Source organism: Argentina silus (genome assembly GCF_951799395.1).
Source record: "Argentina silus genome assembly, chromosome: 6".
NCBI classification, from domain to species: domain Eukaryota; kingdom Metazoa; phylum Chordata; class Actinopteri; order Argentiniformes; family Argentinidae; genus Argentina; species Argentina silus.
Genome location: NC_139660.1, coordinates 3,352,881 through 3,371,796, shown reverse-complemented (window position 1 = coordinate 3,371,796; position 18,916 = coordinate 3,352,881). Strand labels below are relative to the sequence as shown.

Here is an 18,916-nt window from a genome sequence, read left to right as displayed (position 1 = left end):
ACCAAGATCAGAAGGCAAGGCATGCATTAGATACTGCAGGAATGGAGAATTACACGATTGTATTCCTTGACCATATAAGGCATTCACATAGGCTGGTTTTGAGCGCGTATTCAGTTGGGTTGCAAGTAGCTTTTAGGAGGCATTGTCCCGTAAATTGACGAACTATATTTAAAACTTCATACTAGCAGAAACGTGAACATATTTTTAAGATGCGTGTGTGTATATAAAGCAACAGAAACAGCCACTTGAACAATGAATTGGGTCTGCTGTGCTGTTACGCCTGCCTGGATTCACACAGGCAGATATGTAGTATTATAAAATGACGTAAGTATGTGCGACATGTGTGGGGCTTCTCGCGACAGCTTTCTTCACCATCCAATATGGCGTCGTAGGGACGCTGTTATTGTTGTATTGCATGAGAAGATCAGTGAACACACACATTCAAGCCGAAAACGAAAACACAACTACACCAATTTGTGTCGGTATTGTTCCTGCGGGCATGAGACAGGTCTGGGGGTACGATGCTGAGATCCACCGGTTTCTTCCGTGGGATTGACTGCCCGTTTTACAAAGAATACTGTGACGGGAAAAGCGACAAAGATGGGTGTAAAAGACCATACTGTCACTTCAGACACAGCAAACAGAGACGAACGTCGTATGGAGCAAGTGACGTTAGAAAGCCAAAAGAACTTAACTCCAAGCAAAAGGGTGAATAACAGTTCCATTGTATCAGCTAGTGCATGATCTGCTAGTTGCTAGCTAGCTAACTACTTAGCAATGTCGCAGTGGATCCAATGATGTGTTGTTTTTGAAAGCATTGAAGCTATATAAGTAGTTAGCTGGGCTAATCAACATAGCTATTTATTTAGCTATTTATTTACGCGATTACGGTAGACAGAGTAGCTAGTATTTGTTGACTCTGATTCTGATCTCCATGATTCTGCAGAGCAAGGTTATGACCCATTTAACCCAGACGTGGTGAGACCTGAGGAACAACAGAATGGGGAATCTACGGCTGCCACAGTGGACATGGGCGTCCTGGAGTTGGAGTTGGTCAACCGTGCCATCGAGGAGGTCCGCAGTGAGGTGGAACGGGAGAAGAAGAAGCTCTCTCGCATTGGCGATCAGGAGTATGACCCCACCACCACTTCCTCCAAAGCGGGAGCTAAAAGGCCCAAAACTGTGCCTGTGGTCCCCCCCCTGGCATATGACCCAGGGTCAAAAACAGCATCAGTGGCCCAGGAGTATGACCCCACCACCACTTCCTCCAAAGCGGGAGCTAAAAGGCCCAAAACTGTGCCTGTGGTCCCCCCCCTGGCATATGACCCAGGGTCAAAAACAGCGTCAGTGGCCCAGGAGTATGACCCCACCACCACATCCCCCAAAGGTGTAGCTAAAAGGCCCAAATCTGCGCCTGTGGCATCTCCCCTGGCATATGACCCAGGGTCAAAAACAGTGCCCACGGACCAGGAATATGACCCCACCACCACCTCTCCTAAAGGGGGAGCTAAAAGGCCCAAAACTACACCCTTGGCATATGACCCAGGGAGTTATCAGATGAACCCCACGGCTGACTATAATCCCACCCCTTGCTTTAGTAAATATACCTTAGACTCTGACAACCAGGGCAACCACGCCAGCTCTATGGAATATGTGCCCACGTCTGTTACCAAAACATCTGTGAAAAAACCTGTGCATAAAACACAAACCCCCCGTCTACCCTCTCCTCCTCTTAGCCCTAAGTACTCCACTAATTCATCTTCCTCTAAGTGCAAGTACATACTGGACAATTCCAAACCATCCACAGACATGGAGTATGACCCTCTCTCCAACTATTCGGCCAAACTCGCTGGTAAGAATAAGAAGGACCAGAGGGTAGAGGCTGCTAAGGGAGAGGCGAGGAAACGGCACCTGTCAGGGACAAGGAAACTGTCAACGGACGAGGAATACGTGCCAACAGTCAAGAAGACGCGGCAGCCGAGCACGGACACACAGAAGTACACTGCGAGTTTCTCAGAGTCAGACGAGGAGAGCTCTGGGACGGAGTACCGCCCTACCTCGCTCAGCCGCCTCCAGCGGAGGAAGAGCAGCAGTGGGTCAGTGGAAGACGCCATCGGGGCAGGGAGGACGGGGGGAACACTGAGCGGGCTGAAACAGAGAAGTCAGGACGAGTCTAGGGAGCAGGAGGACTCGGAGGACACAGAGAACCAGGAAGTAGGTAGGCTAAAAGAGAAGTCGGAGAACGAGAAAGTGCCGGTTAAAACCAGCCACGTGAAGAGCAGCAAATCAGAGAATGTGCATAAAGCTGAAAAGGAGTCGGGTCAAAAGAGTGGTGGTGGTAGTAGTAAGGGCAAAGGGAACGGGGACGGCAAGAAAATAAATGTGTTAAAGAAATCAAGCCATGACTTGGCAAAGAAGGACGGCAAGAATCATGACAAGAAGAAGGAGGATGAGAAAAGCAAGATAAAGGAGAAGTCCGTTGATAAAGGCAGGAAGGAGGGCAAGGAAGAGAAGAGAAGTGATGGAAAGAACAAAAAGCCAGAGAAGGTAAAAAGCGAGTCGAGCAAGAAAGAGAAGGACAGAGAAAAGGGGGGGGGGGATTGTAAGAAACCCAAGACTTCAGACAAGGACAAGGAGTCTTCTAAGCACAAGGAACACAAGAATGGTCAAATTCACAGCAGTGGGAGAGAGAAGGACTCCAAGAAACCTATCAAAGAGAGCTCCAATGGCAATAAAGACAAGGGGAAGAAAAGCAGCTCATCTTCAGATGGGAAAACGGGCAAGGTGAAACAAAGAACTCTTAGTCATGTGGATCTGTTTGGGGATGAGAGTGTGGAGGAGGAAGAGGAGGAGGACGGGGAGGAGGAGGAAGAAGAAGAAGAAGAAGAGGAAGAGATACTGGTGAGGAAGTCAGCCGATGCTTTGAAGAGGGGAGGTCTGAACAAGAGGAAGGCCTCGGAGCTCACCTCGTCCTCCTCAGAGGATGATGATGATGGGCCAGAGGATGACAGAGGAGAAGACGAGATTGATGGTGGCGGTGTGGACTACTCTGATCTGCAAGTCGACATGGACTTCTTCGACTCTGATCCAATGGAGGAGTGTTTCAGGATCTTCAATGAATCCAAGGATGTGAAGATGGAGGACAAGGGAAGGCAGTCCAAGCAGGTATACTTTCCTTGATCATTTACTTGGTTTCATTGGAGCATGTGTTGTGTATCATTATTATAGATTATTAGCTTCCTCGGTTTGTCCCCAGCAAGGTTTCCAGAGGCAGATTGTATGTTTGTTCATGTAATCTATTTGGAATTCCTTTGTTTTGGTCCCCAAGATTTGTGGGCATGCCACATGGATATAATCCCCATGTTTGTTTGCCTATTCGGCAAGTTTCCGTCCCGAGGTTGACCGTGACAGTTTACTCAGCCAGGCAGTAATTCATAGAAGGAGAATAACTTGTGTGAGATTATAGTCTGCAAACTCTTCTCTTTTCAGACCTCTAGAGATTCAGACGAAGAGGACGGCGCTGAGATCACCACTCTCGTCCCCGGGCAGAAGAAGAGGGTGTCCCATTTCTCAGCCAAAGTAAGTGTGACTTTGCCGTCCGAAATTCAGCCCCATCTCTTCGGTAAGGCCGGTGTACATTGGTGTCACTGAATGCTAAAAGGGTTGCGTTTTTCAGACTGAGGCGGCTCCCAAGCCTGTGGCGCGGCCGCACAGGAGGATGGGTGCCCAGGAGATCTGTTACCAGCGCATGCAGATAGCCCAGCAGCAGGCTGCCCAGCTGGCTGCAGCCATGAAGACTGCCTCTGCCTCCTCCAGACCCAGTCCCAGCCCCAGCCCCAGCCCCAGCTTCCCTGGGGAGAGGAAGAGAGTCGCCCATCGTCCCGTCGGCCCCTTGGCATCTTCCTCCAAGTCTGGTACGAATGCCCCTCACCTCATATGAGCTCCCGTAGCATGCTGAACTGTGTAGCTGAAAATGATGCCTGTGAGTCTGACAATGAAGCATGTGGACCCTGCTGTGCTAAAATGTAGTCTGACTGTTAAGTTACAGTACCAGTCAAAAGTTTGGACACACCTTCTCATTCAATGGTTTTTCTTTATTTTTTATTATTTTCTACATTGTAGATTAATATTGAAGATATCAAAACTATGAAGGAACACATATGGAATTATGTAGTAAACAAAAAAAGTGTTAAACAAACCAGAATATGTTTTATATTTTAGATTCTTCAAAGTAGCCACCTTTTTGCTTTGATGACAGCGTTGCACACTCTTGGCAAGGTGTGTCCAAACTTTTGACTGGTACTGTATGTCATCTAACGTGCAGGACATGTTTTGTTGAGAAATCTGTTTGTGTGTCTGACTGCAGGTCCTTCAGAGGCAAAGCAGGCTGGCAGCCGGGTGCTGTCCCCAACGCGGACCCTCCCCGGTCACCTGTCTGTGAAGGCCCAGACGTCTGCAGGCATCCTGTCCAAGACCACCACCACCGTCGTACAGAAGAGGATGGCGCACACACCCACACTCAAGGTACAGGCAGCCATCAATGACCAACCCACACAACCACCATGTCATTATAACTTATAACTTATAACTCATCATTTATGCATTTCTGGTGAATAAAGTCTCCCGTGGCACTCTAGAATGTTGACAATTTGGGCGACTTTATTCACCCTCGACACTGGATGAATTAAAGTGATGTTTATTCATTTTTCACTTGTGTTTTTCTTCGTGTGCGTTCCTCTCAGAGCACTGCGATGAAGCGTCCGACCATTCCCACCGAATTTGGGGCCAAAGTCCCCACCAACGTCCGCCAGCGGTACCTCAACATCTTCATCGAAGAGTGTGTGAAGTTCTGCCCTACTGAGGATATAGCCTTCCAGATGGTACGTGGGGACCACACACAACCATGTTCAGTCTTCAGTCTCGCTCTTTTTACACAATGTCATGACATTGACATCCCCCTTAGCACTGCCAGGAGGTACAGTGGGCCTGTGTCAGAGTAATAATATATATATGATATAGTATAATATGCCATTTAGCTGACGCTTTCATCCAAAGCGATTTACATTGCAGTGAGTGCATACATTTTTCAGTGTATATGGTCCCAGAAAGGCTTGAATGATTAATGCTGGATAAGTGCATAAAGTGTGTTGAAGGTGTGGTGTTGTTGATGGTGTTGATGGTGTTGATGGTGTTGATGTTGTTCATGTTATTGTTGGTGTTGATTGTGTTGACGATGTTGTTCATGTTATTGATGGTGTTGATGTTATAGTTGGTGTTGATGTTATTGTTGGTGTTGATTGTGTTGATGATCGCGTTGACGGTGTTGTTCATGTTATTGACGGTGTTGTTCATGTTATTGATGGTGATGATTGTGTTGATGTTGTTGATGTTATTGTTGGTGTTGATTGTGTTGTTCATGTTATTGACGGTGTTGACGGTGTTTCAGGCTCTTGATGAGGAGAAGGTGGTCTATGGCCGCAGCAGCAGTAAGAACATCTACCTCAACGTGGCCGTCAACACCCTGAAGAAGCTGCGCAGCAAGAACACCAACACACAACACAGTAGGTCACGTGACCGCCGACTCAGCAGAATGACTGTATACATGCACTTCTATATGAACACACGCACGCACACATTGCATATGTGTAAAACACTACTTAATGTACATGTATACACCTGATTCATACATGTTCATGTCCAAGATGTGTACACAAAGACACACCATGCATGCATATGCAGATATGTGCGCACACAGACATTTCAGAAGGTCGGTAGAGTGATGTGCAGATTCATGTTGTCCACACAGCAGGCATGGCATGGTGGCTGTGTAGCCAGTGTAAACAACAGTTGTTGGTAGTGGTAACAGTGACCGCAGCGAATGTGCCGTAATGGTTCCTGTTACGTAACAGTGTTCTGTGTGGTTTCCTGTGAATGTCCGCTGTTTTCATGGGTGATTATCCCGCGGGGTATACAAGCGCTCTAACTGCCTGCCCTGGTCCACAGAGAGCCCTGCGTACGTGGCGGGGGGCAACAGGAAGGCCATGTCCCATGAGGAGGTCCTGGGGGGCCGTATGGCCGCCAAGACCAGCTTCACCATCAACAGGACAGGGAAGCAGCAGGAGGAGAAACTCACTGGTGAGTATTGGTGGTGCTGTTCTCCTCAGCCCTGAACAGAAGGAGGAAACCCCTCACCCATACACCCCCGCCACTACTGTGCTGTAGATCTGAGAGGATTGGATAGGTATAAGCTAGATGGTACAGTAGCAGCTCCACCTTGCCTTCAGACGGGCATTTCTTCATTCCAGTACTGTGGTGTTGGATTGGTGTGAGCCTGGGTTTGAGGGAGGGTGTCATGTCACCGTTTTCTGTAGAAGTAGGACAACTTAATATAGAACTGAAGAGTTCCTCATTCTGAAGGCTATGAGTGGCAGCATACTTGACCTCTGGTCTCCGGATCAATATCTTTTGAAATTCCACAGTAAATGTGTCATGTTGACAATAGAGGAGGTTGTATATTTAGATGGCGTGAGGGTTTGTCGTCACGTTCTGTAGAAGTAGGACAACTCAATATACGACTGTTCCCGAAGGCTTTGAATGGAAGCACACTAGACCTAGAGGACTTCTGGAGAGTTTTCACTGTGCTTCGGACATGTTGGAACACGGAGTGAAAAAGAAGTGTGGTGGGAGGTTGTGAACTGTTGACTGACACATCCTGTGGCCGTTGGCAGGTGTCACGCTGTACAGGAAGCTGAGGGAGTATCTGTTGACCGAGGAGCAGTTCCAGGAGCACAGCTATCCCAGGCCGCACCCTGACCACTCGGGCCGCGCTGTCGTCCACAACGTCCCAGAGAAGAAGAACGTAGACCGTGAGTCGACCGCGTCCTGCTTTCACCCACTGAGCCTCCTCCGTCCATCCTGGACCGGGGCGGATCTCATCCTGCAGGGGTTTCACGTGGTTTTTATTTGATTACATTTACATTTATGGCATTTGGCAGACGCCTTTATCCAAAGCGACTTCCGAAGTCAGTGAATCATCTATCCATCAGTCGTCATAAGATAAAGTAATCAATGCTCAGACCAGGGGCCATAGGCAGTCACAATGCTAGAAGAAGGATTGTTTTTATTAAAAAAAAAAATGTAAACAGGAGAGAAACTTGTACAGGGGGGTAGTGGGGGTGAAGAGGTTATTAGGAGGGACCGTTAAGATGTAGCCTGAAGAGATGGGTCTTCAATCTACGGTGGACGATTGGTAGTGACTCTGCAGTCACGACAGCAGTGGGAAGCTCATTCCTTCTTCCTCGTCTGTCGTTCCTTCTTTCTGCAGCCTTCGCCAAGGTGTGCTGTCGATGCGGCGCCGAGTACAAGGTCAACGCCAACGGCAACTGCGTGCGCAAGGAGGAGTGTAATCATCACTGGGGGCGTCTGCGCAGGCATAAAGGTGTGTGTGTGTGTGTGTCGGTCTGTTTGTCTGTGTCTGTACCTGTCCAACTTATTTCTTCTTTTTTTTTTTTTTTTTTTTACTTTTTTTTTGGGGTGGGGCAGTCCCACTCTCTTTTTCAGTTTGTATTGGACAGAGACAGTAGAGAAAGACAGGAAGTAAGGGTGTCAGCAGGGCATGGGCCGGATTAACTTACATCCATGCCGACACAGGCATATGTGTGCACTGTAGGCCGTGGTGCTATCGCCCCAGGCCACCAAATACTCTTTTTGCATGTATTGCATTCATGCATGCTGTTGCAACACGTCCAGATTTCCATACAGAGTGTGTTGTTTAGTCTGTCTCCTACCATAAGTGCTCTCTCTCTCTCTCCCCCTCTCTCCCTGTCTGTCTGTCTGTCTGTGGTACAGTGTCGGGAGGCTGGGAGACCAACTACAACTGTTGCTCTGGGGCCGTGGGCACTCCTGGCTGTTCGGTGTCAAAGGTAACTCACGCCAGTAGGACTAAGGACCAGCTCTACTGTTCAACAGTACTTGTCAGGATAATGTCTAAGAATGCCCCACGTTTAAAGCAGATTTATCTTAGGGCTTATGGGGCTTACGCCTTCTTGGATAGTCTCTATTTGAGATTTGAATAATACTGTGAAGACTGATCTTGCCCAAGGTAACTGTTATTGAATCACCAGGGGGCGGTGTTGTCCCTGGCATGTGACTGTGTGACCTATTGCGCTTGATGCCTGCCTTCCCTGAGAAGCAGAATATTACCTCAGTGGTACCTCAGATCTTTCCAAGAACGGATGAGTACATGAAACACGAATGCCGGTAAACGGGATAACCCGCTATAGAGTTGGAATGTTGCCTTTTGTATCTCCACAGCAACACGTTCAAGATGGACGCAAAGAGTCACTGGATGGCTATGTCCAGACCTTCGAGAAAACCCTCCCCCCTGATGGCAATGGTGGGGTCTATGCCTTGGATTGTGAGATGGTGAGCAGCCCACTGCTGTCCCTGTTACACAGTCAGCTATGTCTGAGTACTGAGAGTCACAGCAGAGGGTCATCCTCACCTCTTTTAACATCGCCCTCTCTCTCTCCCATATCTCTCTCTCTCCCTCTCCCCTCTCTCTCTCCTCTCCTTCTCTCTCTCTCTCTCTCTCTCTCTCTCCTTCTGTCTTTCTCCTCTCCTTCTCTCTCTCTCTCCCTCTCTCTCTCTCTCCCTCTCCCCCCTCTCTCTCCTCTCCTTCTCTCTCTCTCTCTCTCTCTCTCCTTCTCTCTCTCTCTCTCTCTCTCTCTCCCATATCTCTCTCTCTCCCTCTACCCCCTCTCTCTCCTCTCCTTCTCTATCTCTCTCTCTCTCTCTCCCTATATCTCTGTCTCTCTCTCTCCCTTTCTCTCTCCCCCTCTTTCTGTCTCCCTCCCTCTCCCCCCTTCTCCCCCCTTCTCTCTCTCTCTCTCCCTCCTCTGGAACAGTGCTACACCAGGACGGGTCTAGAGCTGACCAGGGTGACTGTCATCAACTCGGAGCTGAAAGTGATCTACGACACGTTTGTCAAACCTGAGAGCAAAGTGGTGGACTACAACACGCGGTGAGAGTCCTCTAAGAAGAGTACACACACACACACACACACACATACAGACATAGAGAACGCTCATTGGTATTCTAAACCAGTGTGTGTGTGTGTGTGTTTGTTTGTTGCAGGTTTTCAGGTGTGACGGAGGAGGACCTGGAGAATGCCACCATCACCCTGAGGGACGTGCAGGCAGTGATGCTCAACATGTTCAGCGCTGAGTCCATCCTCATAGGACACAGTCTGGAGAGCGACCTCTTCGCCCTCAAGGTAAGCATGGGGACGACGGGGAATCCACAGTAATGGATAAATGTCTACTCATTGTGTTCCGTCATTGTTACACACACACAGACACACACACACACACTACTATTGGCATACAACGTGGTTGTCAGGAATGTGTCTGTTGTGTTACACAAGAAATAAACAGTCATCCTCAAAACACCTACAATACAGATACATTCAACGTATGACCATTTGCAATACAGATAGGTGGCAAACACAAGTATATGACAAACACATTGTTGACATACTGTCTCATTGTCTGTCTGTCTGTCTGTTTGTCTTCCTGTCTGTCTGTCTTCCTGTCTGCTTGTCTGTCTGTCTGCCTGCCTGTCTGTCTGCCTGCCTGTCTGTCTGTCTGCCTGTCTTCCTGTCTGTCTGCCTGTCTGTCTGTCTGCCTGTCTGTCTGCCTGTCTGTCTGTCTGTCTGTCTGTCTGTCTGTCTCTGGTGGTCTCAGCTCATCCACAGTACTGTAGTGGACACGGCCATCGTGTTCCCCCACCGCCTGGGCTTGCCCTACAAACGTGCCCTGAGGAACCTCATGGCCGACCACCTCAAACGCATCATCCAAGACAACGGTAAGGAGCTACGATCTGATTACATTGTCGCTTTTTATTAATGTATTTTTGTAAAACGTTTTATTGGTTTTAACAAACAAACAATATAGAGTGACACTGACACAAACAGCAAATCATTGTTGTTGATGTTGTTGTTGTTGTTGTCGCAGGTGGTATACTGTCACTGCCTTGCACTCCAACCAAGCTGCATGAATAAAGAACCCAACTTGATCATGTAGAAGATCTTCAGCCACTCTTTGAGAACGTTCAACATTGCATAGCAAAATACTGTTTTATTTGTCAGATTTTCCTATTCAACTATCATTGTCCCCGAGAGTGGCTAAGCATCGTGACCAGATCACTGACAGACCCTCTCTCTCTCTCTCTCTCTCTCTCTCTCCCCCCTCTCTCCTCTCCTTCTCTCTCTCTCTCCCTCTCTCCCTCGTGTTTCCAGTGGAGGGTCATGACTCCAGTGAGGACGCCAGTGCCTGCATGGAGCTGATGGTGTGGAAGATCAGAGAAGACGCCAAGGTGAAGAGATGACCTCCGCCCTCTCTGCTCCGCCCCCGTCCCCCCCTCCCCATCCCCCTCCACCTGGGCGGCTGCAGAGAGGGCCAGGGGGGACGGCGAAGCACTGGTCGTCTGAATGGCCAACACCCCAGCACTTGAGAGAGACAGAGAGAGAAGTAAAGAGAGAGAGAGAAGTAGAGTGAGCCTGAAAAGGTGTCTTGAGGGATGGGGTTGCCCTGTTGCGATGCCCCCTGGACCCTGGAGACTGCCCGTTGCTGGAGTACAACAGAGACCCTTCCTCCATAGAGCAAGCAGGGGCAGGAATCAACAGTGTTTTTCTTATTTTTACTGTTTAGTATTTTATTTCAAAGAGGAAGATCGCCACAGGTGATCGTCATCGTTTTCCTTCATATGTTTTTCCTCCCCCGGCAATATGTACTGTACGTGTTCATAATAGGATGATTCAAACAGAGGTTCCTGAATAAAACCTTTCTCTAACAGCACCGTGATGAGACATGCCAGGGCATTCTGTCTTGTTTAGAAATGTTATAATGAGGGTGGGGGGGGGGGGGAGAAATGCTATTGCTGCTGAGCTGCATCCTTGGCCCGACTTGCACTATAGAAAAGCTCTTTTTAACTTATTGGGCTAATGTCTCTTGAGTACCTCATCTATGTCATGAATGCAGTACGTATGACGAAGGACTTGGTTCTAAATTGCTTTTGGTGCGTTGCTGTATAGAACTGTCTATCAAACACTGAACATTGCAGTCTTAGATGCACTTGGAGGCTTATTGCTGGGGTTTCAACCTGTTACAACAGTAATGCTCTGATATTAGATTAAACATGGTGCATATTATGATATTTCGGTGTTTTGATAAATCATGAAGACGGTGAGCAGTTGACTGTCTTGAATAGCTTGAGCATCAAAGTTCACTGTCTCTCCGTGTCTTGTGCACTGCATGAAAGTGAAATTAGGCTCATTTATATTCACACAGGTAGAACATATTACTCTCTAGCCATGTATGAAAAAATAACTGTCTAAATTACGTAGCGATTTGTTATTCGTGTCGGACAGATATCAAACCATTTATATTGACTAACCTGCACAGTTTTGTGTTAAATAAGGTATAACTGACAATAGTGAGAGAGGAAAAAAACGTTAAAAAAAAACTAAAAAAAACGTGTGCTGTAAATACGCTGTAAGTTGTTCCCTTTTGTAATTGTTCATTTTTGGTTGTTTATCTTTTTCTATTAAAAAGATTGAAACGACCGGGTCGATACTTTGTCATTTCAACTTCCACGAATCCACGAAAGACCTTAAAACGTCACTCAAAGGACCTGCCTCCAACAATGGGCCTATAGTGCACATACAGTACATTACATACCCTTTCAATCCGGGTGTCTCTTTCCTGTGTTCGCACCCTTACAGGCAGGTGCAGAGGAAATAATTCTCCTTTTCTTAGCAGATGTGTTGTTTGGGACCGGGAGAGAAATGCTAAACGGGGAGGCCCATCCTTTCTCCTGCGTCTCTGCCCATTGAGCTCCTCTCGTCACATGTCAGCATACATTTCCCCGAGCCAGGCCAGAGACCCCAGGTATAAAGACCCAGTTAGCCAGGATCAATACGCACACAATGTTCCACTGACACGGAGGGGGGCTTCCTAGTGTTTATATTGAGTGTTGGGAGAGATTTGAGCATGTGGGGCAGAGCGGCTTAAAGGGGTCTTCTTCATTATCAAATTCGATCAGCGACAACGGCGCGCTCTGCGTCTGATCACCTTTGACTGCTGGGGGTCGTCAGGGGACTGGGCTCGCGGGTCCACAGACTGAGACCGTGCCGGGGAAAGGTGCTTTCATCCCTTTAAGCCACCCACTCCACTGGCCACGTCCCGCTCACTTCAGATCTGTCCAATTTGTTGTCCATTTAACCATAAAGAGGATGACACCATATAACACTGTTGTGCCAGATGACTGTATATGAACAGCACATCAAAGCAGAGGAAAATGTGTTTGTGCTCGTACTCATAAAGGCTGGAATGAGCTGGACCGGCTGGCTGTCGTGGAATAATGTTTGTGAATGAACCGAGAGCCGTGTTGAACATGAGGGTTTTTTTGGTTAGTTTTTTTCCCCTCAGTAAATTAACTTGTGAACAGAAAGACCATTTAATTTCTCTCAAATCTGCATGAATCGCAGCGGCTTGGTGAGTTGACTGAGGTCTTTGTTTAGAGTTTGGATTACGGCCCATAGTAGGCGAGGCCCTTTCAAAGGACCTGTGTGTGCTCTCTTTGGTCCGAGCCAGCCCTCCGCCCAGCCCTTCGCCGCTGCCCTTGACCCTGGGGCCCAGGGAGCCCACTGTGAGACGTGAACCGCCTGCCTGCCTCCCCTCTACTCTCCGTCATTAACTCTCACTCATGCTGCCCAATTAAGTGACTGATCTTTACTCAGTCTCCCGTATTGATCTGTCAGAGGGGGCAGCCTGTGGCAACGGTCCCTAGGGGAGGGGCTGAGATCTTGTGAGGATAGCCCTAATATGAAGGTGGTATGTATCTAGGCTTCCTAAGATTGGAATTACTAGTGTCCAATAATTGAAATCAATGGACTTCAAAGATCTCAGCAGACCACTTTAGGTCACATTGATTGATTGGTTGGATAACTTTCACTGCATGTGTAGAGGTAGTTTGTTTGCAGAGGTCTTCATAATTCCCTCTGCAATGTCACTGATGCTGCTCTTATCATATGTCCCGTGCCCTAGAGCGACAGGTTTGAACCATCAGTGGACAACAACACAGATGATGCTCATTGCTCCAATCGTGTGTGTGTGTGCGTGCGTGCCTGTGTGTGTGCGTGCGTGCGTGCATGTGTGTGTGCGTGCGTGCATGGGGTTATTGTCACTCTAAGCTGTGTGTGTGTCATAGCTAGTGTCAGGGCTCACAGCGTGATCCTGACACTCATTGGGACTTAAGCGGGGCTACTGACCCGCCACTCGCTATCCCTGTCCCCTTCAGGTCAAAGGGCAGCCAGCCCCATCGATTTCCCCCAATGAAGAAGTCTTTAGCCCCTTACCCGCTCTCCTCACGTCCCCATGCACCAGTCGTAACATAGTGGACCTGAAAGCCCCTCAATTGTGTTAGCGAGCCGATCGATCCAGTCGGTGTCCAAGGGGCCTCTCCTTTGAGCGGCTCCTCCATAGATAACTGACAAGTACAAAGCTCCCCACTTGACAGGTGCTTGTCAATACAAATTTCCACTATTGATAAGTAATTAAAGAATGGGAGAAAGAGAAAGCCGTGGTGCAGGGGGGTGCAGGGGGGCTGCAGAGGGGGTGCGGGGGGGGGGGGGGGTGCCGTGCTCCTACGACTGCTGCTCTCTAACTGAAACATCTGTTAAACAGGAGACATTAACAAAAACACGATGGCACTTTTCACAAGACGAAACGAGCCATGCCGTCCCCAACATGCCGTCCCCCCCCGCCATGCCGTCCCCCCCCCCCCCCACACAACACACACACAACACACACACACACACACACACACACACACACACACACGCCGTCCCCAGAGATCCCCTGTAGCTTTTACCAATCTGAAGAATATTTAAAAACCCATTCAGTGGATGGAGAAGGATGAAAGGGGAACCTTTTTGTTCATCAAACCGTTCCAACTCCAATTTGCTGTTTCTGATCTGAAGTATGAACTCACGTGATCTTGTCCTTTTCACTCTGCATTTACCAAGTTCAGATGTGAATCTGTATTATTATTATTTTTTTATATATATTTTAGGGCATTTCTGCTTTATTGGGATAGAGATAGTAGAGATTGACAGGAAGGATGGGTGAGAGAGAGAGAGGAGGGTTGACATGCAGGATATGTCGATGGCCGGAATCGAACCAGGGACCTTGCGATGATACGGTATGCGCCTTAGTGTGCTACGCCACTGAGCGCCCCCGTGAATATGTATTTTAACTGTAGATAACACATGATTTTGCTCCTTGCGTGCAAGAATGTTATTATGTTATAATAATGACAGTTTTAGCTCCGCGTGTCACGTCATGCCAACACGAAAAAGGTTTAACTGTATTTTGTCAGTGATTACATTTTCCCACCTTTCCCGGCAGTATTTTCCTTGCAAAGTCCCAGTAATTCCCTGTCTGCTCACAGCGGTTATTAAACCAAATGTAGGTCGGACCCGGCAGGTTCTCACCTGTGCGCCGCTGAGGCCCTAGTCGGTGTGGTGACTTAGTGAGGATAACCTTTGTCTTTTAGTGCCGGTAATCCGTGCATGTGTAAGTGGATCCTCTAGGAAGAGGATAACTCCCTTAAGCCGTTTTAAACACTACAGGAGGGACTGGAAGCTACTAACTTCTTTTTCCCCCCCTCAATACTTCTTCTACTAGTAATCCAGGTTATTAACAGTAAATGGAACCCCAACTGTATTTAAGAGTCATAGCGCGTGAGTCATAGTGCATGCTGATAAGGCCCATTTCTAATTGGAAATTTCCAGCCATTGCTTTGAGTATCATTGGTGTCATTGGACATCAGCATTCCGTATCCTTTAAGTACTATTTCACTTCGAGGACGGTGTGTGGGGTTTAGGATAAACAAAGTAATCAGTGAGCTGCACTTTGGATGACTGGGAACAGTGGGAGGAATCAGGGAGGACATCACTCATTTAGAGCGAACCCACCGCGCTGGGGTGATGGGGAGGAGGTGAGCCTCTCTCTGTCTGCCTGTTGAGGGGAAAAGATCCAGGGGGGGCAGTGAGTTGGGGAGGTGGCTGTGGGGAGGGAGGGGGTCGCACACAACCGCAGTCTTTGTGTGACTATAATCCCCCCAGCCAACACAGCTTTGGCCAGGTTTCATCATGAAAGTGCCATGAAATAACTACTTTTTTTTTCTTTTGCAGTAAATCTCCCCTAATCCTGTGGGCTGAGGAGACAAAGGCCTCTGGGACCTAATCCTGGAGCTTTTAGTGGGGTTCAGGGGCTGGCCTACAGAGCCTCTTCTAAATGACTTATTTCTATCGGACACTAATATAGCTTGACAGCCAAGAACAGCAGAAAAGAAGGAGAAAAAAGCAAAGGGAAAGAAGAGGATTCCACATATTTTAGGAATCTAAATGGCTGGTTGTGTACAAGTATGAGCAAAGTAGTCCACCTTTTCAGTCATATTAAGATGCCTGTTGGTCTACATTCATTGCATATGACCGCATTTGATGTTGTAATGACTTTTTAAGCACAGGATTTTTCTTTAACAACTTTATCTATCAGGCCAATGCTGGACTGTGTTCTTTGGTTGAGACTTAACACTTAAAATAACACATTTGGAGGCACAGACCGATCCTCCTCCAACAACCGCTAAGCCTGAGAAGCATGTTCAGATGCATGTTCACGCTACATTTGATATGCATTAGTCTCTCCTGTACAGTACTTGGCTAGTGTCCTCGGTGCTGCGGTGTTTCCCTGTTATAAGGGCTGAAACACCCCCGGACTCTGGGACACAACTGATACTCGTGGGAAGCATAATCTATCACTCTGAATGCTCTGGCTTTCCACCCTACGCACCTCAGTCAGGCCTTCATGGAATTTACATCTCTAAACCCTCTCGGCCTTAAGCTAGAGCTGGGTTATTGGAGATGATCTTATTGGAGAGGGTTACACTTTAAAAATGGGTCACAATGCACACAAAGTGTGCCAGGACTAGTGAGGGGAGAAATATTGTTGGGGGGGGGACTGTGATATTCATTACACAGGCAGTAAAAGTTTTTTCATTGCACCAGCAGCAGATGTCTGTGAAATCTCTTTGTTTACAAGACAATAAATTGTACCCACAATCATCTTAGACCCGAGCATGATATCTATAGCTGAGGTTGTATCTCATGTCTTTTCGGGTTTCACAGTTCTAATTGTTTGGGACTTTAAAGGAAACTGAAATTGAAAAGCGCACACTTGCTCAATTTATCTATTGAAATGATATTTGAATGAGTGTGTGTATGTGTCTGTGTGTGTGTGTGTGTGTGTGTGTGTGTGTGTGTGTGTGTGTGTGTGTGTGTGTGTGTGTGTGTGTGTGTGTGTGTGTGTGTGTGTGTGTGTGTGTGTGTGTGTGTGTGTTGTTTTCAATTTCTGTGCCAAAGTACAATAATATGGAGTGCTTCATTGTTTAATTACTTTCCCTTATTTTGCTGGGATAATAGTTCTCTTGGAGGTGGATTTGGAATCTGGCTCAGTTGAACCTTAGGAAATTGGTCTCAATGGGCAATGTCTAGATTGTATTTCACAGCCTGACAGTTTATGGGCAAAATATGGACCCTGTTAGCAAAACAAACCCCCAAAGTAAACCCCCTCCAAGTGGAAATTGTCAAAGCCAGGAGTATAGGAGAAAAGAGGCTGAGAACAGGGGACAATCAAAGGCTGTTATTTTAATCTGCCCTGCCTCAGAGATTAGCAGACCACATTGTTTTAATTGTTTTAACGGGAGGGAATGAAACGCTCGCTTATTGAGGGGGGATCCTTGGCGTAAATCTCCCAAGTTCAATAGTTTCAAAAACTTGAGCCTTTAGACCCCCCTCCTTTCCCTCATTCCACCTAATCCCGGCTAATACCTTCTTTCTATTGGCTAATGGTTGAGGGGAGCTGGAGTAAATGCTTCTTAAATAGTCGTGGGTGAGAATGGTCTTCGGAGAATTAGATCCATGCCATGACAAAGAGTCGGCGACGTACGAGGATAAGGCCTGAATTTCTAGAGTGTTGGACTGTAATCCGCAGGTGGACCTTTTTGCGTAAAAACGCATCGTTTGCGTTTCTGCAGTTTTTAGGATTTCCAGGTAGGCTGAAATAATGTGGATGCCGATGAAACTTTAATTATCACTTTAACTGATAACTTGTATATTAGAAAACATATTTTTAAATGTATATTTAGGTTCGCCTAGGCAATGGCACAGACTATTAAGGGAATTGAGTTATCCTGTGAATAATCTTATATCGTAACAATAATAACAATGTTATTATTTTCTTATGTATTTATTTATTTATTATACTTTATTTTTGTTATTTGTTTTTTCGGGGCGAGGTGATCCTCTGAATCCAATGTCTGAATAGGTCTGAAACAGCGCAAAGCCTTTAAATCATTCGTTTAAATCGTCTGTTTTCCAAAGTACAGATATTATTGTGTAAGATGGAGCTCTCTATAATGAAGACAATCTTTTCTTTACATTTAGCATCACTATGAATGCCTTAAATTTCTGCGGGGGATCAAACAGCGGCAACGGACTTTATCCGCTTCACAGCGTCAACTCCGTGTTTTACGACCTTCACCACCAGATGGCAGAGCAGTACCAAGTGTATTCCTCGGGCAACCCCTCCTCAATGCATACCCTTTCTGTTGCTGAAAGACTAGCAGGTAATGAACAATAAGCAGGCTACAGTACTACGAAGGCCTAATGTATGCACAGTATGGTATGGAGAGAAAAAAAAAAAAAAAAAGTTCAAATAATAATATAGGTTAAACCATTTCTGGCTTGCAGGCAATCACACAAAGTACAAAACATCTCATTAAAATGTGAACACACGAGATGCCTATCTAGGCCTGGCCTCAGAGCTGCTCTGCGGGGAGGAACATTGGCAAACTATTGTCCTGCGTGGGCTGATTGTATCATCCTCTGACTGTATCATCACATCACGTCTTGTGATGGGCTTCTCTTTCTGTCCCATTAGAGTTGATTCTTGAGGCGCGTTATGGCAACCAGCAGAAGCAGCGTCGCAGCCGCACGGCCTTCTCCGTGTCTCAGCTCCAGGCCCTGGAGAAAGCCTTCCAGCAGACCCAGTACCCAGATGTGGGCATGAGAGAGAGACTGGCTGTCTGCGTCAACCTGCCCGAGGCTCGCATCCAGGTCAGCAAAGGCTGCTCTTCAGAGAGAACCAGACTGCCGATATGGTCATGCATTAATTCATCAGAATAGCTGTTTTTTGGGAGGCTGTGGCATTTTCGTTTTCGTTTAACCCATAGTTATTCAGGTTAGTCTCGTTCGGATAAAATGGATTTTACAGAAGAGGCCAGACGGTAGCAAATACAGACATGCAAACACATACATTACAAGACAGTGCATTACATTTCACATTCACGTGCCTAATTACAGTCACATTCATCAGTAACATGTGAATTAACCAGCCATGTACAATACCTTGTCCAATACATCATTGTTATCAATATTTACAAGATAAATACTTCAACTCCCTTCACCAATAAGGAAATGATTTGCTCCTCCAGGTGTGGTTCAAGAACAGAAGAGCAAAGTTCCGTAAGGGTCAGCGGGGTTCCCCTCTGTCCAGGGAGCACAGCCTGGAGGAACCCCCTCAGAGCACGGCAGGAAGAGAGGAGATCAGGAGCAAGGACAAGGACTCTAAAACACAAAGCGAAATCCCTCCTCTCAGGGAAACCAGTGACGCTCCCATTCTCTCTTTTTCTGGAGACCCTGGTGTTTCCCAGTCCCAGTCCCACTCCCACTCAAGACTGCATTCTCCCCCAGTGTTTCCTTTTGTGGGTGCCGGGGAACGGTACCACCTTCCAC

General features: G+C 47.2%; 1 protein-coding gene across 1 annotated transcript; it reads left to right on the top strand.

Annotated features, from left to right (window-relative positions):
* The first annotated feature begins 406 nt into the window (after window positions 1-406).
* On the top strand, window positions 407-10,856 carry rexo1 (REX1, RNA exonuclease 1 homolog). Its single transcript, XM_083671768.1, has 16 exons — window positions 407-708; window positions 947-3,165; window positions 3,490-3,579; window positions 3,677-3,914; window positions 4,367-4,524; window positions 4,743-4,880; window positions 5,447-5,561; window positions 6,004-6,135; window positions 6,729-6,866; window positions 7,325-7,438; window positions 7,849-7,922; window positions 8,314-8,424; window positions 8,907-9,022; window positions 9,136-9,274; window positions 9,744-9,864; window positions 10,298-10,856. Exons 1-16 carry the CDS (start codon window positions 522-524, stop codon window positions 10,384-10,386), a joined length of 4,179 nt encoding a protein of 1,392 aa, XP_083527894.1. The 5' UTR covers window positions 407-521; the 3' UTR covers window positions 10,387-10,856.
* Window positions 10,857-18,916: the final 8,060 nt, after the last annotated feature.

Excerpts from the sequence above, each read along its gene's own strand:
- rexo1 (XM_083671768.1), top strand. The coding sequence starts at position 522 with ATGCTGAGATCCACCGGTTTCTTCCGTGGGATTGACTGCCCGTTTTAC. Across the intron at positions 3,580-3,676 it reads TGTCCCATTTCTCAGCCAAA|ACTGAGGCGGCTCCCAAGCC; the intron begins GTAAGTGTGACT and ends TGCGTTTTTCAG. Across the intron at positions 7,923-8,313 it reads CTGGCTGTTCGGTGTCAAAG|CAACACGTTCAAGATGGACG; the intron begins GTAACTCACGCC and ends GTATCTCCACAG.